The sequence below is a fragment of the Telmatherina bonti genome (genome assembly GCF_933228915.1).
Source record: "Telmatherina bonti genome assembly, chromosome: 4".
Lineage (NCBI taxonomy): Eukaryota > Metazoa > Chordata > Actinopteri > Atheriniformes > Telmatherinidae > Telmatherina > Telmatherina bonti.
The window spans coordinates 15,977,556-16,003,235 of NC_136622.1; the positions used below are offsets into that span (position 1 = coordinate 15,977,556).

The window sequence follows — 25,680 nt, forward strand, 5'->3', positions numbered from 1 at the left end:
AGGGTATGGGTGCTTGTAGAGTGAATAAAGAGTCCTGTCACCACCATTGTTGTGAAGTGGTGCTATACAAATAAAGCTGAATTGAATTGAATCTTTCTGGTATTTAGACCCATTCATTTTCTTACCAGGTACATACTGAATTGGATCTATTAGCACCATAATTATCATATTGCTACAATAAGATGTTAAGTGAATTGTTAAATTAGAGATAAAACAAAGTGCAACAGATGCATTTATTAGACAAAAAACAAGATGTTTTGGGATGCCCAGTAAGTTAGTCAATACATGATTTATGTGAAGCAAAAGTAACTAAGAACCACAATATTATTTAAAAGATAATTATTAGGTTAAAGCGTGAGCCTTTAAAACAAAAGCTATGTAGAGAAAACTGATATTATCAAAGGGTTTTTCCACACTGGGTCTATAGTCACAAATTCACAAAAATGTGCTAAAATTAATTGTGTATAAAAGCTCCCAAATAAACCAGCTAATTCAATTCTAATAAGCCTGAGTGAAACAAGACCTATTGACTCTGTCAGCCCACAAATACCAGGCCTGCATCAAGCTCCACCAATCACAAGGCAGCTGCTTTCCAGAAAGAACAGATACAAGTTGCACACAATCTCAAACATAAGCTACAAAATACATAGAATATTAGAACTAGACGGAGGTCTACTTGGATAAACTTGTGTATTATGGACATAGAAAGACGTAGAACAGAGGCCTCTTGAAGCCTTCCAGTGGAGACATGGTTAAATAAAAACCTGTCAAGACTTCTACTCTGCAAACAACTAAAAGTTACTTTCTGCTTAGACATGTCTCGACACACCAGATAAAGCATGCTCTTAAACTAAAGTCAAATGATAGAGTTAATTTCCATCAAATGTATACATTGAAAAAGTAAATCTTGTTATAAATGTACCTCAGTTTCTGTGGGATGTGATGAGAAACATTTGACCTTGCGAACAGCCTGCTTTCCCCTCAGAATTAGTGACTGACAGCTCCGCTGGCCAGTCACACAGCTGACATCCACCCGTTCCAGGAAATGCACGTAAATCTGCCAGATCTGGGAGGGCACTGCCATCCACTTATTGCTACAGAGAAGAGAGAGAGAGGGTGTGTGAGAGAGAGAGAGCGAAAACATCATCAAGAACAATTAAGCTAAGGCTCTCTGGAGACGCAGCCGGTGCAGCATGAGGCTGGAAACGAGGAGGACTGATCTACAGCTGTGCTAGCATTTTAATAAGCAGAAACATCATCATCATCATCCACTCACTGCTGAGATGAAGGGAATGGAGTCTCAGAGGCCCAAGCTGACTCTGAGAGTGGGAGGTGATGTAGTCACCTACTCAGTTCTGCTATGTGACAACAGCACTCAAGGAGCATTTGGGGATATTTGGAATATAAATCATTTGATATTGGACTTTAGAGGGCAGGCCGTACATCAGCAACACTTCAACCTGCTGATGACGGTGGTTTTTTTTTTTTTAGATGATGAAAAAATGAACACACCAAATAGCATTAGAGTTTTCATTTTAAAAAGTTTTCTTCAAATCAGACTAGCAAGGATCCCCAAATCCCATCAGTTTACAGCATTGTACTTGATGCTGGTAACCTCATTTACCGTTAAATAGTTTTGTAGATTTACATCAACCCAGTCACATATCAAATCAGGTCTGACACGTCTCTTAGCCTACTGGTGTTCGTTCTGCTTAAGTGTGTGAATAAAGGGCAAGAAGACTTCTGTTATTGGTTTTCCTATCTTATACAAAAGCTTTGGTTTATGCTGACAGGTTAGGAGTTTCAGGTTTAGAAGCCGTAGTTGGCATTTTAAAGATCTCTCTGTCTCTCTCTCATTTTCTTTACTAGATTGTTACAGTCAAAAACAATCACAACAATAATATTATTGCAATATCTGTATAAGCAATCCAATTTTTTCTCTTCTTTTGTTTAATTTTTAATCTATATTCAAACTAGTATATAACCCTAAAAATATAGATAATAATAATCCACAGTCAATGTTTTATTTTCTTAGATAGCATTAAAATCACAGTGTTATATAAACATTGTTAACAAACACATATTTTATAACTAAGTTGTATCATGACTTGTACATAGTCTTTTCATTTATTTATGTTTCATATCATACTTGTGAAGCTTTTTTTCCTTTCATTTAATATTTTCTTCATTGTTTCTAGTTGTACTTTTTTTTCTTCTGTAACCTGCGATGATGTGTGTAAAAAACACATTTCCCTCATGAGATCAATAGAGTATCTGTCTGTCAGCGTATCTATCTCATGATAAATGTCAATGGCCGTAATTTCTAAAACTCTAATGGGACATTCACACTTTGAGAGCTGTGAGGTCACATGTGTGTCACACTTGTCCATTCTGTGGCTCAATCAGGTAGTTGTGATCTGTGACTTTTTTTTTTTTTTTTAACACACTTGACCAACATGTGAAATGTTTTAGTCACACGACTCAAGGTGTGAATGGTTGTGAAACCACAGCAGCAGAAGACAGTTGAGGTTGGATCTAAGAATTTGGTAGGTGATGCTTAAAAATGTCTCTTCTCTTCAATGCTGTTTATCCTGCTTATGCTAGTTGCACATGTAGGCCATTTATGGGATAGAATTTGGTGGAGGGAAGTACCTTATCAAGCAGAGTGATTTGCACTGCCCCATCACTGTGCAGTTTCACCATTACTGTATTTACCACAGAAAAAAGAATTATTTACAATTGATGTCACTGTGACTGTTTCAGCATAGGATACACACCATAAACTGCTTTTTACTCGGTTTTTCAGGGCTTGTGCTCAAACTTTGCCTAGGTCATTGGTAAACTCCTGATTATCAACACTTGTGTTTAATTTTAGGACGTTACCCACAGAATTAGATATTCCTTTAGGTGCTAAGTATGATTTGCAAGTACATGCTAATTTTGCTGGGTTGGTATATCTGCCCCTCAGAGCAAGTGAGAGCAGTCTTTATCCGTAACACAAAGCACTTCACAGCTTTCGACTATCTTTCAGCCATTCTCAAACACACTCTCACACCAGCAAATGACAGAGCTGGCAAGCAAAGTGTCCATTAGGAGCAACTTGGGGTTCAGCATCTTGCCTGAGGACTCTTCTGCACATGGAGTGGAGGAGATGAGGACTCCGCTGACAGCCATGTACCTGCTTTCCCACCTGAGTCCCACTTGCATGATATAGATGAATGCATTCAGATGAGTTTCTAATTCACTAGTAAGAGTTTCAGCATTAAATTTAGGAGCAGGTCCCCAAAAAGTACACGCTATCCTTAACCATATTCAGTTGCCGATAGAAAGTAAAATATAATGTAAGAAACAATTCATGCAAATGTGAGACTTTTAAAAACCCTAATATACCCCTGACCTTCAAGTTTGTAGTGATCTTGGCCTCCCAGGATTAAAAACATTCGACTGGATTAAACAATAGTTGTATTTCTTTCTCTGCAGTAAGACTGGTCCACACAGGACGAAGAGAGAGTGACCATTTGACCCAAGAGGCGTGGTGACACTCAGAGATTTACACCTAGAATGCAGCTGTGTCAACACGAAGGATTAAAGCACATCTAACAATTTATGGTCGCAGGTCGGGGGAGATGCCGAGAGTCGCATCTGACCAAACCCTGGTTCTTGTCAGAAATGACACTTCTAAGCCAAAGAACAGACTCCATGGCGCCAGTCAGACCAACAACTTGACGGAGAAGGAGACAGAAAGAAATCCAAACTTCTTTCCCCAATTGAAGGAACTGATCTAACTTAGTCTAAAAGACTGTGGTTAATTGTATTGGTTGAATTTCTTCTTTTCCATTATTTTATCTTGATATGTAATTTAATTCTTTGAACTGATCACACACACATTAATCATAAACACTGCAGTAAATAATTGTTGATTATGTTTTCCAAGCTTCAGACTTCTCTTAAGCTACTAATGTGAATGGATAAAATGTGAGTTTTCTTTTTTTAGGATCACCCAATGAGGACGAGTCATGACAATTAATTAATCCACCTTTAATAAAAATTACATGTAGCCAATCTTTTCATGTGTGAAAGTAATACTATAAAATGCTTTCCTTCCCCAGCAAACGAGGAATCTGCATAACTCTGAAAGAATGTGATTTGATGTGTATTGCGGCAGACAAATCAAGGAGTTGAAAGTATCCTGTTCACATTAATGAGATGCAGAGGGAAGGAACTAGAGCTGACCTGATTGGATAAGGTTGGTCAGCCTCTGACAGAAGCAACTCATGATTGGCTGGAAGTTCGAAAGGCGGGTCTGTTTAAATTAGACTGGCAGACCAACTTCCTGGCTTTTTCTCCTCCAGAGTTTTTTTTTACCTTTTCGTCTCCTCTTAAAGTTTCTGCTTTTCTTTTGTCCTCTGTTTAGTTCTTTAGCCTTTCGTCTTCTTTTTCTTATTTCATTATAAGTTTTTACCTCTCCGTTCTTCCGAACGGGAGAAAGTACAACAAGTGTTTATTTGTAACCAGTATTTTTCCCGAGATCAATAATTAACTAGAACCGTAGCTCCAACTTTTTCCATTACGTCTTTACACGTAAAATCTGGAACTATCTATTTTTGGGACAATCTGGATCATCATCACACCGCTCTGGAACTCCGCTGAACGGATCCAGAAGGCCAGAGTAGCTGCGTAGACCTACATCTTCTGACGCTCCAGGGATCCAATTCCCCCGGAAACGCGCCGAATAGGGGACCAACCACCCGCTTCGACCCACACTCCGGATTCAGCGTTCAAAGTAGGATCTGATAGCGCTCTGACATTTGTGATGTCCCAAACCAGTACATCCAATTCTAATTAAATAATTAAATTCGAATTCTTATCCAAATTTAGAATTATTGAACACGTTCTTGTCAAAGATTTAAGTAAGATAATCATCCCGATTTATTTGCTTAACTCCAACCAGTTTCTTCCTGCTCCATCTCATTTAATTAATCTCAGCGTTCTTTATTAATGTCATAAATGAAATTCCATGTTGACAAATTCATCATACCATCTCACCAATAACATCTCTCCATCATTGTTCATTTTCACTGCTGTATGTTTACCATCATTGTAAATAAATATGTATAATCAATTCATCCGTTATTGTCATAATTTCTGAATGCACGATTTCTGGTTCATTCGTTCTTAGGATTTACTCCTTGGAAGTGAGACTGTTTATTGAATTGAGTTTATTTCAGGTGTCTCATCCGCCTGAATTTTAAGTTAATTAAAGGTGATGAGTGGTGCTCCGAGGTAATTAATAAATTCATAATTTGTAGAGGCTATTCCGCTACAAGTTAATGATAAATCCTGACATCCCTGATGGCAAAAAAACACTGGCTTAATGTATTAACAAATCTTCACATAATAATGATGGCGATTTGAAGTAAGGGACAGATCCTGTCACTTCAGGCGAGCAGACCTGAACTGTTACCTGATTAGTAAATCAATTCAAGCCTGCGTGAGCATTTTAATTAGTTAAAACTGAATGTTTCTTCAGGCTAAGCTGTTTGTGCTCAATGTGTACTTTCTGTCTGAACAGTAAATGATACATACGTGAAAATCATTAAAAAGAACATCTTTATATGTGGACTGGAACTCCCAGGCACTTTCAAGTACACATCCTGTGGGTCCCCTGGCACCTAGACAGAAACACAGTAATAAGGACAAAAGATGAGTAAAAAGAGACAAAAGGAATCCCCACAGTTGGATCATGCACAGTATGATGTAAGGGCAGAAGAAAGGCTGCAATTCAGGACCGGAGAGTTTTAATACAGTGCTTTCCACCTGAACAGACATCAGTTCAGTAATCATCCCCTGGTAATATTAGTGTGGGTAAGTGTGGGTTTTTTGTACAACAAGCCCGAATCAAACAACACAGATGGTTTGTAAAGACAAAAAATGTTTCTTATATATTCTTTGATTTTTATTTCAAACATTATCAGCAGGGGATTGTAACTATGATTTGGTACAAATACAGGATATAGGAAAGGCTGAGTTTGTGAGGAGCAAAACTGGGACGACGACCTCCAGTTTGTCCATTAATGTTGGAGAAAATTATTTAACTGTTTGGAAACAATATTCACGAAAGAAAAGCTGAAAAGGGTTTGAGCATTCTGTTCTTCTTTGGTGTGTAGCATCCCACTGTGCAAGCTGTCTGGAGGAATTAAAACCAGGATAGTTTGGGGGACTCGGTGCGACTGGGTGAAAAGTTTTACACCTTTACTTTCATACCTTTGGTGAAGTTTGTGTTCAAACTGCACTTGACTCACGCGGACCATACTGCCTGTGTAATGTCACGTAGTTATGAAAACTGCTCGCTACGGAGCAATACTCCACAATAAACACAGTTTTGCAGGTTAAAATAACAGATTTCATTAGACGATGTTTAGTCATTGTAGTGTGGGTTCGGGTGGGTAAAGTTAGATCCATGCAGGTCTCTGGTCTTTGGGTTCATAATTTTACAGCAGTGTGCAGAACACTTGCTTTTGGCTTTGTTTTAACCTCCTACCTGTCATGATGTGACGTTTCGTTTTCTCTTTAGTTCCTGGTTTCCAGCTTTATTTTGTAGTTTTTCCTGTTTAGTTCCCTCATGTCTGGTTTGCTATTCATTAGATTCACCTGGTCTCATTTAGTCTATTCACTTAACCTGTGTCTCGTTTTGTTCCTGTGTATTTATACCCCTTGTTTTCTGTTCCTTGTTGCTGGTTCATTTTGTTAACTTCCTGCGTCAAGTCTTTTTCTGTGGAAATAAACCTTTACATTCAGCCTTTCTGCCTCCATATCCTGCATTTGGGTCCACCTCCACCATCACCCACGTGACACTACCCAAACAATAATCTGCATCATTTCATTCTTGATGCTTTATTGCGGTTGGCAGACGCCATTTTGTTTGGTAGCTGGATAGTCTGTTTGCAAGCCAAATGAAGCCCCTGCTTTCAGGTGGACCAGAGTTTGCGTCTACAGTTCGCATCAGAGTGGCTGGTGTTCATACTGGGCCGAATGAATCATACTATCTCTGGAAGCAGACCACAGTCTGTTTTAAGCGAACCAAACAGCAGATGTGAACATGTTCTTGGAGTGTTAAATGGGGGGATGAAAGCCTAAGTCGGGCCCTCATGATCCTTAAAGGGGTGCTATTCTGGTATTTCAAGTTTTCTGAGCTTTCTACAGTGTTACAGTGTTGAATCCTCATCAGACATGTGAACGGCACAGTTTTTTATCACCTAAACGCATGTTTGAGTTTGAGTTTCAGCACTCTCTCCGCTCGGTTTCCATGGCGACGAAAAACATGTCGTTTTAGAGAGTTTTTTCTACTTTGAAATCCTTGTGACGTCCCAGGGGATAAGGTTCGGAGATTGGTTACCTTCTACTGGTTAACTAGGGCATGTACAAATACATCAGGCGGGTGGAAAACGTCGGATAAAGTTATTTCGAACGATGGCTGGTGAGTTTACCAAAGAGAGACATCCTGCTGCATTCGTTGCTGTGGGTTGCTGTTTTCCACTTCGTTTTCAGGGTCTAATTCAGGTTCCAACATGTAGGGCTGTATGCTATGTGTTGACATAGTATTTTGTTTTTTTTATTGAGTTCATGTTAGCCTAATCCTTCTGTTTATGAGATGTTACAATGATGGAAAAAGCAGTTGTGGTGCGCGCTCCCGATTTTGTGCAGTGGTGGGAGGCGGGGCTTAATGCGGAAGAGACTCAATCCACTCGTTTTGCCCACAGGCTGATCTGACAGCCTATGGAGAGGGTCGGTCTGAAGTAATTAAAGCGATTTGTGACAATAACTCGATCAATCCCAGCCCTTCTGGTCTCAGAAATAAAAATAAATTTGCCTGAAATGCACATAATAGTTCCACTTTAAGCTGAAGTTATGCTTGCATGGTGTCTACTTCAGGTTGGGTCTGCATAGCTGATGCAGATAAAATGTGTGTATATGTACTTGAACTTAGGGTAAAAGCATTGCTCTTTTTTTCTCTTTTCCAATAACTGTATTTATTAAATTAAAACAAAAATCAGTCATTTCACAAAGGATTTTTTTTTCTTCTTTTTTTTTTTAAGCAAATTGAAAGTTGTATTGCAGTTCCTCTTCTGGATCTGCAAGTTTCTGCAGTCATTCAGTGAGAGAAAAACATTATCACAAACTGACCATTCACAAGGGATTACTTCCGCGTCGCCGCATTTGCAAAGCTGGACTGCCTTTTGGCTGTGGAGAGGAATAACGCGAGCCTCTGCAGACTTACGCAGAGCATATGGCTGTGGCAGCATAACTAACCTGACATAGACGCCATGCCAGCATAACTTAAGACAAGACTGTATTAAAAGTCATTCAATGATCAATCAGTCAAACAGTTTAAATCATCCATGGCAGAGGTAACTTTTCTGATTAGCAGTTGCAGCTTGAAAGAAAAAATTTAGCCTCACCAGCATCCTCGTCTGGCAGACAATGTTAGGATCACTGCAGCGCACCGAAATATGAGTCATGGAATCTGTATTTCCTGCTGGTTACCCCGTAAACAAGAAAAAACCAAGAGAAAAGGTACATATATGAAGGTAAGAGCCACAAAGTATCATAAGATATATTCATATGCAGAGGTGTATAACCCAGGTGCCATAAAGCAAAAGTCCTGCCATGTTTTTGGATCTACCTGTGCATTTAAAACAAACCTTGCACTGGAGCTGAGCTGTAAAGCAGCTGCTTTAGTGACCTGTTTGAACAGCTGTGGGACAGGACATTTACTTTATGGCACCTGGATTATACACCTTTGTTCAGATTTACATGAACAGAATGAAAACACAGAAATATGTGTATGCACTACATGTGCTGTTCAACTGCTTTCATTGTATCTACCTCTTTTACTTTTCAGTTCCTGCTTTCTTTCTAGATATTTCTATACTCTTATTAACTTCAGTGTTAACTTTTTTATTTCTAAATAGGTTTATTTCAGGTAGAACAATCTAAACTGAGGGAAGCAGAAATAGAAGCTGAGGACATAATGGATGACAGGGGCCAACTAGAGTAACAGGAGCAACCTGTGGGGTCGTGACATGGTGGCAGACGTATAGCCTTCTTGAGGATACAAAGTTCAGGGTGATAAAGTCGAAAAGTCTGATTCACAATGTGGGGTGTTGGCTCCACGTTCAACTGGCAGATGGCCATTGGCTTCCCATCTGCTTTGAATGTAACCTGTGGAGAAAAGGTGAAAAGTCAGCAGCACTTCCAACAAGCTATTCCTCTGCTTCATGTTAGACATCCCTTGCAGTGAGACTACACCTTTATCACCAAACTACTAAAGCAGATAGTTGCTGGGTTTGAAGCTCTGAAAAGACAAAAATCTCTTAATTAAGAATTAATCTTGGATAATTTTGTTCAGCTTTTGGGTGAAATTTCACAACAAGCCTAAAATGCATTCAAACCTGTACAGGTGAACTTAATGTGATCTTCTCTAAGCTTTTAAATGCACATGTCCAACTGTTAAATGTTTCAATAAATTTTGCACAAGTTGCTGTTCTCTAACAAGGAGCTTAACGGCAAAAATCACGGCAGGTGTGTGATCCTTGAATTGACCAATAAATGTCCTGGTTCAATTAGAGCTGGTGTTTAAACAGTTGTCCTCATCATGCTGTTCACATTTTGACATCATGAGACCAAGACGACACCTAACAATGGAACAACAGTCCCTTGCCATTGCGATGCTTCAAACAGGACGTTCTCAGACAGAAGTGGCCACTGAGCTTGGAGTGTCACAGAGTGTCATCAGCAGGTTGCAACAGAGATATGGAGAGACTGGAAGAGTCACAGAAAGGCCTAGAAGTGGACGTCCTTTGGCCACATCCCGTACTGATGACCGCTACATTGTGAACACTGCCCTGAGAAACTGGATGATGAATGCCGCTCAACTCCAGGCACGTTTAAGAGAGGTGAGAGGCACCCAAGTGTCACGTCAGACCATTCGAAACCGTTTCCATCAGCGTGGTCTGCGTGCTAGACGACCTGCACGGGTACCTGACCACACCACCAGGCACAGGCATCATTGTCTTGCATGGGCCAGGGAGCATTTATGCTGGATGAGGAACCAGTGGGCCTCAGTGCTGTTCTCTGATGAAAGTCGATTCACACTGAGCAGAAATGATGGCCGGCAACGATGTTGGAGACGTCAGGGAGAGCGCTATGCATCAGCCACTGTTGTCACCAGGCGAGCTTTTGGTGGTGGCGGTGTTACAGTGTGGGCAGGGGTGTCCACTTGGTACAGAACTGCCCTACACTTTGTGAATGGTACAGTGACAAGCCCATACTACCTGAATAACATCATTAATCCAGTGATTGTGCCCCTACATGAACAGCACAGGCGTAATTTCATCTTCATGGACGACAATGCTCCTGCTCATCGAGGTCACATCATCAGGGAACGGCTGTTGGAGACTGGTGTACCTCAAATGGAATGGCCTGCACTCTCTCCAGACCTGAATCCCATTGAAAACCTGTGGGATCAGCTGAGCCGTCGTGTAGAGGCTCGAGAACCCTGCACCCCAGAACCTCAATGACCTGAGGGCTGCCCTTCAAGAAGAGTGGGATGCCATGCCTCAGCAGGCAATAAGTTGCCTTGTGAACAGCATGAGACGTCGTTGTCAAGCTATAATTGATGCTCAAGGGCACATGACGAGATATTGAGACGTTCCAATTTTTTGTTGTGGTGTAACTACCATTGTTGTTACTTTTTGTGTTGAATGAATTTTTTGAGATGAGGAAATCAGTAGTGCATCCTTCTACTTAAATGTCTTACTTTTATAATATTATATCACTGTAGCATGAACATATTGCATTTTCCATAAATTTCACCTGAAAGCCAAATATCCCTAACTTTTTGTGAGTAGTGTATATATATATATATATATATATATAGATATGTTTACAAACAGCTGTTCTTTTTTGTATGTGAAACAATCAATGTTTCATCCGTCAGATTGACACTTGTTGAAGCTCTTCCCTCCTCATTTACTCTTCAGCTCATTCAGTCAGTAAACTTCAAAGTCTGTGTTGTGCCTTATCAGTGAGGGAAGCAGACATGAATGACTGAATTTTAATGTTTTGTTGAGATACAATTATAAACATACCTGCAGTTAAACTGAATGCTAACAGGTTTTGTGGGCGATGACAGAAATAAAAGGTAACACTACTGAGGTTGTACGGCAGAAATACAAGACGGCAAACCATCAACCAAACGTTTATGTTAATTGCTTCAAGCCCCCAGAATCATATGTGTGAGACAAGTAAAACTAATTTTGTAACTCTTTTCCAAGATATGCAAAACTGAAACAATCACGTGTTTTTCCTTGAGGCCCACCACCTCAGAAAAACATAAACTTAAAAAGCCATGGTTGAGAAGGTCTCCTTCCCATAAAGTATAGTGATAATGGAGACTGCTATGCGATACATTAGAATATATATGGATGGTATCTGTGCTGAAATATCCAAAGACAATCTCAATGTGCTTTGAAGATTGCTGTATAAAATAGCTGCCAGGATGTGTTTAAATAAACACAAATGTATTCACACATGTCCACTGATGCCATATGGTAGCTGCTCTACACGCACACACCAATATATGCAAACACATCAGAATTTCTAACAATCTCATGTTTCATCAGACTCCAGCACATGTTTAATACAGTATTTGTAGTTTGATAACTGTGTCAGACTCTAAAAAGCATTTGCTGTGAGTGTTTCCTGGTAAGAACCAGCCACAGAGCAAGTTGTTGACCGAGATCTCTAAACACTTTGTCTAATGAGGATTATATAACAGTTAAGGGTTGAGGTAAGTCAAATCCACAGAGGTCCATAGGGAATTTGGTTTTTGCACATGTGAGTCTGTTGCTGTGATGTGACCACTGGCCACAGAAACCAGTCAAAACAATCAATTTAAACAATGCTCTAATGATGTACTTCAAGTTAAATTGCCAGGACTGAGAGATCTCTACCCGGCAGAGGTTCAATAAACTGCCTAAATCCAAATTTTGTGAGATTTATCCAGGAGGACTTCAAGCTGAGACTGCTGCAACAGCTGCTTCTACAAAGCACTCAGTGAATCGTTGGAATGTGTTTTGGCAAACAAAGGTTTTAGTTTTTAATTTTTTTTTTTTTTTAATTAATCTATTCTAAATGTCTTTTTAAGAATTATTAATCAAAGACTGATAAGCAAACACGGGAATTAGAAAAAAACTGCAGATCCCCTGGATACTGGTTGGTGGGGTTCGAAGGTTTTTTAGAAAGTTCCTGTAGCTTAGTAAAAAGTTTTCTCCTGCTAGTGAAAACACCATGGTCTGAACAAACTAATTATGGTCTTTAGGGTGCTTTAAGCTTTCGGTGTGCCCAAACGATTGCTTCATGCTGTCATCATTTTATTCAGTCTAACGTCAGGCAAAACAAATATTGTATACTGATCAAAATGGAAGAAACAATGTTTTCTCTTTAACTTAATGGCTCCTCAGCTTATTTAGTTGGTCAGATGTTCAATTATGAATGATTGGCATGAAGAGATCAAATATTTGCAACGCCAGAATAAAAAAAAAAGGCACATTGAGAGCACAACCCACCACTGCAATGCCTTCCAGATCACTCCCAAAATTGAATGGAATCTAAATGAAAACAGAGATCCATTCTCAGCCCTAATAATCCCAAAAATCTGCCCCGTAGTTTTGTGTCAAGTTGTTAAGAAACAGACAGATGGACAGACAGACAGATAAACGGGGGTAAGAGTTAACATGATGTAATTTTCTCATTGAAGCTGTCCAAGTCGCTGATGTGCCGGCGTTGCGGGCTCATGCTGACCTGTAGGACTGGCCCATTTCTGGCTCTGGTGATGTGTTCTGACTGACAACGGTGCCAAAGCTGGCATACTGACAGCTCTGCTGTTGGGACTTGTCAGATTTAGCGGGATACATATTTGATCCAGACCTGACCTCTTTGACCTGTTGACAGGATTTTTGCTCACAGCAGCTGTGCTGACTCTGGCACACAATATACAAAACCTGGAGGCAGACACACACACACACACACACACACACGCTTGGCAAACACGCAAATATTTCATCACACAGTGCAATGTGAAGGTTTCAGGGTTATGTACACCAGTAGCAGGGATATCATGAGGTAACCCAGGTTAGTGAGAGGGGATTCCTGGACATCTTGTGTTCAGCAGATGAAGTCAGTGTAGTTGGGTCAAATCACGAGTAAGAGTGCTCACATTTCAGTGTCATGATTCGTTGTCATGAATGAAGCATGACGAGTACATTTTAGGCACAATGCAACATACAGCAGCTTCAAGATGCAGACACAGTTGTTCTTATATTCATCAGCCATCACTGGCATGCACAAAACTTTTACTGCCCATTTAAAGAAGCATTACATAACTTTCTGACCTGAAAACTTGGCGTTCTGGACTAATTTGATGGCACAGTGACATCTATTATGTGTATTTCTCAAGCAGTCACTGCAGGAAATGCAAGAAGACATTATCAAAGGAAACGAAAGAGAGAAAGGGACAGAGCAAGAGCTAAAAGAAGAGTCAAGATAGATCTGTTTTCTAGTGGCTGGAGAGCTCACAGTACATGTAGGGTGCAAGATGGATGCCGAATTAGCCGTGAACAGAGCATGTGACTGAGAAAAACGGCAAAAGTTCGGTCTAATCAAAAATCAAGTTATAAAATCCCAATATTAATGCAGCGACAAGTCTGAGATGGGAAGCAAAGAACTGCTGATGGATGCAAATATTCTTCAATATCTGTAAAATATTACGCAGGCTTATAGTAGGACATTCTGTACCTTGATAGTTTTGGCAGTGATGATATTGGACAGATTCTTCTTGGCCATCGGAGAACCTCTGCCTGTAGGCAGGTAGCTGGGTCCCTGTGAGGGTTTGATAAGAAACACAACTGTTACCAAAACTGAAAATCTACCAGTAAGCTGCAATGAATGCAGAGAACATCATATCTGCACACACAGTAAATAATAATGAAAAGCAGTAACAATTATCCAAAGGGTGTAAACCCTCAAGCTATCTATAGAGGATAAAACCATAACCAATGTATGGAACTGTTCTTGTCGCATTAAATGATACAAAAAGTACGATTTAGATATGTTGTGATTAATAACGTTTCTGTTTCCACAAATTCCTTAGAATAAAGCTCCATCTTTGATTGAAAGTGAATTTAAAGGTAATTTCTTAAACTGGAACCAGTCCATGTAAAAGTTTTAGGAAGGATCTTTCATGTGGTATAAGTGGCGATGGCGACATATGGTGGCTGCTCGAGATGGTAATTATCGCCTCCTCCATCTCTAACGTGCAACATTCACAGAAAGAAAAGCTTTCTTCATGTGCTGACTGAATCCCACTCTGGTCCTCTCTTTACCTGGAGGGCCATGGTGTGGTCACAGAGGAAGCTTTGGTATTTCAGTGGAATATGGATACTCTCTTTGGGGCGGAGGTAAACTCGGGGACCTGCAGCATCTTCCTCCACGTGGAACATGTTCTCCTCCACTGGAGTAGGAGTTTTGGTCAGAGCTTTGAAGTAACGCCACTCTTCAGTGTTAGTGATGACACTGGATGATAAAAAGACATTTTAAAAGCAGGTTCTCGTATGTTGACAGATGATCCATTCAGGATCATTTCATATCACAAATACCACCAATAAATCCCTTACTAGTGCATAGTACAAAGTTTCCTCTACAGACAGAACTAACAAGAAAGCCATGTCTTTTTTCCTCTCTGCACATCACTACCTGACTTAGACTTCCAGTCATCACTGATCAGATTATTAATAAAAATGGATAAGACCTTTTAAACATGCATTTGATGGCAAAGTGAGACCGCTGTCCCTCAGGGGATTTTAAAAAAAAGAATCTAAAGAAGAAAGAATCTGAGAAAATAACTCAACATTAAAGTTCAAGAAAAATCTGCATATTCTTAGAAATGACAACAACTGCAATTTTGAGGGAATAAAGAAAGAAAAAAAAGGAAGAAAAAAAATCGATATAAAGGAACCAATCTGTATGAAGGAACCACATTTTAAGCTGAACATACAAATGTGTGGGAAAGAAACAAGAAAACGGTTGCAAATTAAAGCTGAAAATCGGGAAAATTAAATGCTATACAAGGTTTAAGTGTTTATAATCTAAAACACACATGATCACATCTAGTCCTCCACACAACTCTGCAGGAATCTGTGGTGTCAAATGAATTTGTTTGAAACTCCTCTTTCTGCTGATGGAGCCTGAAAGTGTGTTCAGCCCAGAACCACAAATGTAAGGTGCAAAGCAGAGAAAGGAGGTGGCAGACTGAAGCCATGATTACTTGTTTTTTTTCTCTTTCTGTATTTTGTTGTTGTTTGTCTGACCAGCTTGCTGTAACTGGCAGATGTCTATGTGGAAGTTGGGCTTCTGTTATTTGTTGCCAGTGGATATGTCACGCTGACGTGGAGGTGAGGACCCAAACGAAGAAGACGGGAGCCAGAAATGCAGAAAAGCAATTTGTTTAATCCCAATAAAACAAAAATGAGGGTATGCAGAATCAGGAAGTAACGAAGACTAACAAAATGAAGCAGCAATCAGGAACAGAAACCAAGAGGTAGAAATCTACGGGAACAAAACGAGACACAGGGGAAGTGAATGAACTAAGCGAGACCAGGCGAACTAGTGAACAGGAAACCAGACATGAGGGAACTAAACAAGGAAAACTACGAACTAAAACAGGAAACCAGAACTAAGATAAACACATGAAACGTCACATCATGACAGGATACCTTTTTGCAATGTAAAGGTGAATTTTATGTGATAACAGCACTATTTGGATGAAATAATGCTGCTGGTGACAGACAGAGGATCTCAGACACACTTAATTTGAACAGTTATTAGTAACAATGAAGCAAATCAGCTAAATGGGTTACTTAAGTAAAACGTTCACCAGTTAGATATAAACAACTCCCATTTATCCCAGAAAACCAAAAGGAGAAAAACGTGGATTTGGTAGTGTGCATGATTACAACAAACTAAAGGAAGGAAAGAGGCTTTCATCACACTATATGTAAAATAAAACAAACTCAAATAAAGTTGAGTTGAATGTAGAGTTTCGCAAAAGTATGAATGTGATTGTGTCTAAAACCAGGTGCCAATGTGGATCCAGTAGGTTGGAAACCTCTAGCATCTGTGTTCTGACAAGATGATGCAACTGCAACTGGAGGAAATGACGTCATGTAACGAACACACACCAAACAACAATAATGGTGTCTGTGAACAACTGTGTCGTGGAGCTGCTCCAGGCAATCCAGGCTTGTTTACAGCTTTTGCAGCAAAAGGCTCTGCTTTTACAGCAGAGTGTTGCACTACTGTACCATCAACAACAAGATATGGAGAACAGCGTATGAACATGAATGTTATATGAACTTCCTGCAGTGAGCATTTCTCTGTACATGTGCTATGTTTTGTTGTAGCTTTGGATTGTTACTCTTTACTCATCATAGCGTGTGATGTGTGCCAGCATGTTCACACTGGAACTAGCCTCAGCGCCGTATAAGACATAGCCTTTGAGTCTCAGAAATATAGTTTTAAGGGAACATTAGAAGATTTTAATGGGTTAATAAACTACTTATTTATTCCTTCGACACTCTAAATTCATAATAATTAAAAGCAGCAGTGATAGTGTTTGCATTAAAGGTGCAAACAATGATGACTGCTCTTATTTGACTTCTTGTTTACAATACAGTTTACAAAACAGTAGAAATGAACTAAAGTTTGCAGCCAAGCACTTACCCCACTTACACACCATACTTAGCTCTTACTTAGTGACAGCATATGAAAGAGGAGTGAGAAAGTAGGTAAAATCTCCATTCAGTCCTGAACCAATCAACTGAAATGAAACAAATGAAACAGTTCTAATACAAGCAGCAACAGGGAAGCCTCGTTTCTTCTTCCGTTTCCTTTAAAAGCAAAAAATGTCACGCACAAATTCATATGAGAAGGTACTTTCTCAGACTTCAAAGGCTGGGGATTTCTCTCAATAGGACAGCAGGAGTCTTTTTTTTTTTCCCAAAGCCTCACCTTGCTCGCATTAGGAAAAGATTCTCCAGTCAATTTCACAAAGTTTTCTTGTGAATTCCCACTGAGGCAGCTGGAATAAAACACATTGCCTTTGGCTCGTATAACAAAGAGCCTCATTGTGTGTTTGTTTCACCTGCAAGTTTCCTTCTAAAACTAACAGCTGATTCAGTTTTAAAGAAAGAAAACAACATGGCAGGAGGTGTAAAGGACAACCAGATGGAAATTTAAGTAAAAAAAAAACAAAAAGAGCAAAACTTACATGACTAAAATGGCAGCAAGAAAGAAAGAGGGAAGAATACAGAGTTAGGACAACTGAGAGCCGAATGACGACTGGCTTCGTACAGAAGATCTCTAGTGTCCTGTCACTGTGTTTCATTGAGTCTAAACACATGACAAACTCCGGGCTCTGTCAGGCCAAATGTAAAAGGCATCCATACAAAATAGATGGCAATAGGTATCAAACATGTTCTCTACGTCAAGAGGAGCCTTTAGGCTTGAAACCCTTGCAGACTTCAAAGCCACAGCAAGCTTGGTCTTTCAGCGAGTTTGCTGTCTTCAAAGTCTGATGCTGAAATTCTGGGTTAGGGTCAGACTTCTTTCTTGTTTGTTTCTGTACAACAAAGAGTTGACCCAAGGCTCTTTTTTGTGTTCTCAAGACATGTCTTCATCAAATATTGGATGAAATATTGACGAGAAAGCAACAACAGAGTAACCTCAGTTCACTGACCAAGCTGAAGTTCATTTAATTCTAGATAGACAGGTACCGACTGTGCTGCGGCTCATTGTGTTCCCCCTTAGAAGATATTGTTGTAAATATATGTTACCTGTAGTTCTGACTCGTAGGGATTTTATTTATTTGCACAGATGATATTCCAACCTGTCAGGGTTTCCTTTTGAAGTGCTGCACTCTGATATTTTCTGCTTTTGTCTTTTTCTTTAGAACAAAGAGGTAATGCAAAGTTCTCTTCATGTTCTGAAGACATCCTCACCAAATACTGAATGAAATATTGATGAGAGCGCCACAACAGCGCACACTTGATTAAGCAGGTATAGAAATAGGATGGGCAGGACCGATAAGAGATTACAGGTATTTCTAATTAACAGTAAGTATAAGTAATTTTCTTTTATTTGGTAATAATAACTGTTATTGATCATGTAGAATTGAATATCCACTTGTTGGAACAGGACACTGTGGAAGTTGGATTTCTTAGCTGACACTCCAATGACATGCCTTTGCACATGCAGTGTGGGTGGTCTCAGAGGCAAACTGTCGTATGCATGAATTTGTGTGTCAGTATGTGAGGATGGGATGTCATAACACAATCCAGCACTCTAACCGATGGTGCCGTTGTCATAAACTCTGTGATTACCGTGTCTAAGCACACACTGATACAGCCCTGAGCCCCCTCCGTTCGGTCTGTCAAGCTGCTGAGGTAGAAACAGCGCCTTAAGAACAGTTTCTTTTGTGAGCCTTAGAGAAAAGAAAATGATGGAAACTAGTTCACCGCTGCCCCCAGAATATGTCCTGAACAAGATGTGGACTTTGTTTGATGTTTTTTCAAGTTTATTTAAAACCCTTAAAACTCTGTGCTGCCTTAGCTTTTCCACCAACCTGCATGTATAAAAACTCTTATTGAATTCTTGTACATTCATATTTGTATATTGCTTCTTGGGATCTGATTCTATTTACTTCTGTTTTAGAGCAACGCAGCACATCTTTTGCTCTGCAGCAAAACAAATACAAGTGTGCCTCTTACTGGAGCTGCCTCTTGTTTTTTTTGTTTTTTTTATAAAGGTTTACTCTAATGACAGCTTACGCAGCAACTTCCTCACGTTTTTATCAATGTAAACAAAACATGAGAATGCAGTCAGTCAAAGGAAACTATGCAGGCAGGTGAACGAATTGATTTCCCAGAATGGCTTCAATCCCCGAGTCAGACCCAATGTTGCAACATTGCAAGTAAATTTTTGCATAATTTCAAATTTTTTCTGGTAAAAAGTTTAATGAACACATGAAATGGTCAATTAAACATCACAGGAAAATATTCCCACCTTTAAAAAAAATAAATAAATAAATAAAAAAAAAACATTCAGATTTTCCTCTCTTCATGCGTCTTTCTATTTCTTGTAGCAAGTGGAGTCTGACATATTATAACAGGTTATGTAGCAGGGCTGCTGATCTATAATAAAATATCATAGTGTCATAAAATAATAAAAGTCTTCTTGGCAGTGTGATGCTTAGTGAACTCATACTGACTGCTGCAGCAGAAGCACATCAAATACGAAGGCTTCCTTCCTCATTTACACATTTTAGGCAGTTGGTAGAGGTGACAGACAGTTTGGTGTAAAGTGTCACACTGCCTTATCAAGAAATAAATAATTGAAGAGGGTGCTAAGCCAGCGAGAGGACAGATACAGGGATTGATGACTCTCAATTAGAATAGGCCCGGCGGCCGGGCTAATGCCATAATGATTCATCCACGGTGCACTGCAGCCTTTGTTGATCAATGTGATATATGTTAATCCAAAGCTCAGGCATGAGCAGAATCCAAAACAAAAGACTCAGAGAGGGGGATTAACAATGATGCTAACAGAAAGAAACAGGCACGGCATGGATACCAAGAAAGGGTGATCCAGGAAATATCAGCCATAATGGCTGCTATGTGTGGATTAAAGGGATATTAAGCATCTCTCCAGCATTATGCTTGCATCTGTGTCAAGGACACATATTTTTGCTGTGGAAGCAGCTAGAATCCTCTTTGTAAGTCTGTGGCGTTTGTGTGATTAACAGAATGAGATGCAAAAACATAATGTCAAGTGGAAACACTCCAGAAAAAGATCAAAGTCCAAGTAAAGTCAATTAAGAGATTTGCATGTTATATTTTGGCAACAGCTGTAAAAAAAAAAAAAAAAAAAAAAAAGGAAGTATGCATACATATATTTATTAAATTGGCAACGTTGGACTGCTTAGGTATTTTGTGGATGTCAGATGTTTTTGTGCTGGTCTGAAATCAGGACTCCACAATGGATAAGGTAAGCAAAAGCTGACACTGCTCCTTATATTATGTCATATAAAAAGTTCTACTACAGTGCAAAGTTCCCAAGTCTACACTTCCACCTTCATCACAGAAATGCACTTTCTCTTACTCTTACAGGTGGATCAGTTTTATGAAGAATAAAGCTTAAATGTGACACACCCGTTCAGAGAATCAGATTGATGTTCAGTAATTTGAAAGGTCAAGGTAAAAATATTCTGTTGTTACATAATATATAAATGAGCTTTGAGGACAAACAGTGAGACACCATAGATCGCCCTGGTGTTTGTTGCAGGAGGATTTTCTAGGCGCAGACATATGATGGAGGATTTCTGGTTTGGCCTGTTTCAGATTGCCTTTTGCAGATGATGTGGTCTTGTTGGCTTCATTGAGCACAGACCTACAGCAGCAGTTTGCAGCCAAGTGTGACGCAGCGGGATAAAATTAGCATCTCTGAGACAGAGGTTATGCTCCTCAGTCAAAGAAGGGTGGGTTGCCTTCTTTGGGTTCGCTGCCTCAAGTGAGGGAGTTTAAGTATCTCAGAGTAAGTGTAGAACAGAGCAAGAGATTGATGGGCAGCTTGGGGCAGTGTGTGTGGTCTACTACCCACAGCTCACCTTCACTCACAATGTGCAGGTAGTGACTAAGAATGAGACTGGTTACCCTTCTGGATAAGTGGAGTAAAACAGATTAGTGTATAAAATTAACTGTACTTCAAAAACAGCTCTGTCTGTTATTGTGACACAGTTTCATTTATGTCAATGGACACATAAAATACACTAACAGACATGTGATCTATCCTACTTATATTTACGTAAAATAAGCACCTGCAGTGTGTGAACAAAGTAAAAACCAAAGACATGTCCAAAATAATGCTGTGCCTGAAAATAGAATATGCCCCCGATACAAATCTGAGATATTAAATCAGAAATGAAGTCACAGATCTTAAAACATGCAAACACCCCCAATGCCACACACCTACTTTTATCATATAACTATAAAGCAAAATGTGAATCAGAGTCCTACAACCTGAGTTAAATGTTACACTGGTTTGGTCATGTGGCTGGACATCTAATACTGTTGAATAGTATTTTTTGGGTGGTACTTCTCTTTCTTGTAATCTAGCACACCAAAAATTTCTTTTCTTCTTAGTCTAAGTAAGGGGTGTTCAAAGTCGGTCCTCAAAGGTCGCTGTCCTGCAGGTTTTTGATGGATCCCTGTTCCGACCCACGACCCAACAGGGATGCAAAATGACTGATTAGTTTGAGTCAGGTTTGTTGGAACAGGGATACGAGGAAAACCTGCAGGACTCCTTGAGGACCAGAGTTGGACATCCCTGGTCTAAGTTTTACTTAAAAAGCCAAAAGTGTCAGTTCTCAAATGACTTTCATTTTACATAAATAATATTTTCTAGAGGCTAGGAATGAAACATCTTTAGAACAAAAAAGCACTGATATCCTCTGATGCTGCTATACAGATTAAACCTGTTACAGTAAGTTAAAGACAGAAGCCTTTCACTGAACATATTTACAACAAACTGTGTTCATAAAAAAAATTGCTCTTGGAGAGATTTTAACAACAACAAACCTGCATGAAATTTTGAGATTTCTAATGATGTTTTAGACTAATTTTTTACAGAAAAAGCATTCAGGGACTTGAGCACAAATTGAGTTGGGCTTGTGATCGTTAACCTCCAAAGCTAACATTGGAGATTGGAATTTGAGTCAGTCGTTGGTCATTAAACCAGAGTTTTGATTATAAATTTCAATCGGAAGAAGTTTATTGTTTAGAGATAACAGAAGCCAATTACAGCTGCACTGCCAAGTTTGAAGCTGATTACAGCTCTAATTAAAAGAGAACATTCAGTGGCAGTAAGAAAAGCTACACGATAAAACGAACGATTAACTCGTATCTGCTGAGTTGTGTTGAAACCACTTCACATTCAGGATCCCTATATTGTGCATTTGTGGCCACCAAGTTTTGTTGTATCCCCTCTTTTTTTTTTTTTAAAGAATAAGCCATCTCCTGTATTAGACACATCATCATAATTATAATCTCAATGCCCTGATGATAATGCTAGCACAAGGCGCTATAATAAACACTTAATACTTTAACTGGCGGCGAGTATTTTAAGGGAAAAGGTGAATGATAAACTGTAGTTTGAAAAAGCCAAGTTCTTCAATGGATGTGTTGGATTGTGTCAAGTGTGAGGGTGCAACATTTTTTTTTCTAAAAGAGAGTGAAAATAGGCTCCAGAGCTTTTACCAACGCTATTGAAAACACATTCTGAATGTGTGAACATATTTTACAGTGCAGCATTTCTTGTTTTGCTTTGACAACAGAAAACATACATAGCAGAAAAAACACATGCTCACACTAAGTGTGTTACACTGGGGATGCACTAATAAATTTGCAACTACCATCCAGTTTTAAAGATGAAACGCACAATGAGCAAGCGTTTTCCCGAAAGTTCTGATGCCATGTAAAATCTTAATCAAAACATAATGTTTTATTTTTTAATAATTCCCCCCTTAGAGCTTATTTAATTAGAAAATATGCACAGGGAACATGTTGAAACTGAGATTTTATGTTTAATAATGTGATATATTTGATGCCAGGAGCTTGAATTTGTTAAGTGAGAAAGGCATTAAAACTGAGACATTTTATGGTTTTAATGAAAATAATAATAATAATAATAATTTAAAAAAAATAGTGACAGGATAAACGTGAAAAAATAAATGAAAATGTTAAAAGATGTCATATCCTCCATGCTGAATTCAAAAGCCAACCTCTATGATGTAATGGTAATACTTTACTAGGTACTTTACTAAGTACAGAATGGGTAAGTTGGGCATCACAGGTTTTGGAGCAGCATATCAAGACACACTGCCAGCCAGACAAAGATCCAACTAAAACTGAGTTACTGGTGGTGGTTGCAGAAACATTCTCCTACTGAATGGGACACTTTTCCAGAAGTCATTTGTAACATAGTAATTTTATAGGTGTGATGTGAAGAGGCTGTGAAGCCTATATACATATATATACATATATATATATATATATATACATATATATATATATATATATATATATATATATATACATATATACATATATATATACATATATATATATATACATATATATATATATATATACATATATATATATATATATATATATATACATACATATATATACATATACATATATATATATATATATATACATATACATATATATATATATATATATATATATATATATATATACATACATATATATATATATATATATATATATATATATATATATATATATACATATACATATATATACATATATATACATACATATATATACATATATATACATATATATATATATATATATATATATATATATATACATATATATACACATATATATACATATATATATATATATATATATATATATATACATATATATATATATATATATGTATATATATATATATATATATATATATATATATATATATATATATATATATATATATATATATATATATATATATACATACATATATATACATATACATATATATATATATATATAAAAATATGTATATATGTATTTTTTTTTTTTTTTTGTGTGGATATTAGCTTTCTGTTCAGCCTTACCTGAGCTCTGGATCATCGATGTAAATGGTGACAGTCTGAGGTACATTAAAGGGATTTTTAAGGACAAATTCCACATATTTAGCAGATCCCAGGCTGGCATAGAGGCAGTGCTGGGTCGTGATAGCTTGGCTCAACATGTTGGCGATTCCCTCTGCCTTTCTGCGATCATCACTGGATTCTTGATGAAATTCTCTGGCTAAGTGGGCTTCTGTCGTGTGAACCTGACACACAAACACAACAGATAAATGTCACACTTTAACATCACAGAGTCCAAAGAATCTGTCTATTAACTTGATTAGAGCTGCATTTGCTGAGGTTTCTATGTGAAGGTATGTTGTGCCACAGGAGATCATAACCAAAGTTTTAGCTCTCACTTTCAGCTCTGTGTTCAGTTAATGGTTTTGCTGAGTAAAATGTCATCACATCTGATAAAAACAACAGCCAAAACTGAGACAACAAAACCCAGTTTGCAGAAAATCATAATTTTCTTCCTGACCTTTCAGTGACTACTTGATGGCATACATTAACACTTGACTGCCTCTCCTCTGATTGCTCACTGTAGAAGAAACACTGCAATCTAGATGAATGTTTTGTAAGCAGGTGGGCTGATCGCCACACTGTTTCCATCTTAGTCAAGTACTGAGATCAGAAAATGACCTTTTCAAAACCTTTAAGACAATTACATTTTTTAGCAAAATTCTACAGATACATGTTTTGAATCAATTCTGCACCATGTTTGTGAAATGATTCATTATATAAAATTTCACACTTCTCCATTTAGTTTGTGCGACCTAGTTCTAAAGCAGAGGGAAAAGACCAGAAATATAATGACTATTTCGCCGTAAAATTTCACCGTAAGCATAGAGTCGCTCCATTTGCTGGATTTGAAGCATTTTAATATTATTAAATCTATAACAAACTAGGTGCTGTCAGGGATCTTGACCAGTAGGTACACCTGCCCTGCAAACAAATTGAAAACCTCAAATGTAATTTGAAAATCAGGACAACATTGCAAAGTGAATAAGAATATATTATACTGAAATTTTACACAGGTCTAGCTCCAAACAGAAATGCTGAGCACAAGCCTGGTCCGAATGAAGTCGTGGTTATCAGTCCAGAAAAGTGTAACCAAAATTGATTTCTTTTAAACTTTTGCTGTCTACTTTCTGTGCGAGTGGTTTCTATTCCACATAATGCTGGCTGCTACAGAGCCGTGAAACACCTAAAACAGAGATCTTCCCAGAGGAAATCTGAGGTGTGAAATGTTTCAGACACACAAGCACTACTGACAAAGTCGTATTTAACGTGTGCACCCAAAGGTGGAAGATGTGGCTTTAAGAGAGAAGAGCAATCAATAGCATTTTGTGCAGAAGAACACAGAAGATTTGCAGGGAGATATCACCTAAAGAAATGAAATACCGCCAGGCTTTATTTGAGGAGGATCAGTCAAAAGATATTTATTTCAAATTTGAATATCTAAGTTTGAGCTCACCGTAACTTTTGTGGCTTTATCACCTTCCCTTGCCTCCCGTTGATGCACGGCAGTCATGCAGTCCAGCTTCCGGCGCTCACTGTCAGTGTCATGTAGGTTGCGCTCTTTGGGTGTGATGGCGTCAGGCCTGAACAACAGCATCCGATCTCCATCTGTGTCCAGTCTGCGTGCTTGTGCACTGTTTCCAGCTGTGAAGCAGAAACGGCCTGCGATGAAGAGTTTTTCTACGGGTTTGTCCCTCGTACTCTATTTGACTGTACGACATGTGTACTCATACTGTACGACTGCTGTCAGCCATGATTATTGCCAGAGGTTTGATTGGGAGGTTGCAGCATCATTGTTATGTCAGGCGGACACTGTG

The 25,680-nt window shown here is 38.6% G+C and overlaps 1 protein-coding gene across 1 annotated transcript in view; it reads right to left on the reverse strand.

Moving 5' to 3' along the window:
* nphp4 (nephronophthisis 4) overlaps positions 1-25,680 on the reverse strand; it is a gene marked incomplete at both ends in the record, with an annotated part of 186,617 nt that overhangs the window by 8,715 nt on the left and 152,222 nt on the right. Inside the window, 8 exons of the mRNA XM_079239613.1 lie at positions 923-1,094; positions 5,587-5,672; positions 8,460-8,536; positions 9,060-9,222; positions 13,858-13,941; positions 14,445-14,634; positions 23,828-24,048; positions 25,320-25,507. Coding sequence (XP_079095739.1) covers positions 923-1,094; positions 5,587-5,672; positions 8,460-8,536; positions 9,060-9,222; positions 13,858-13,941; positions 14,445-14,634; positions 23,828-24,048; positions 25,320-25,507 — 1,181 coding nt within the window. The remainder of the gene's footprint in view (positions 1-922; positions 1,095-5,586; positions 5,673-8,459; positions 8,537-9,059; positions 9,223-13,857; positions 13,942-14,444; positions 14,635-23,827; positions 24,049-25,319; positions 25,508-25,680) is intronic.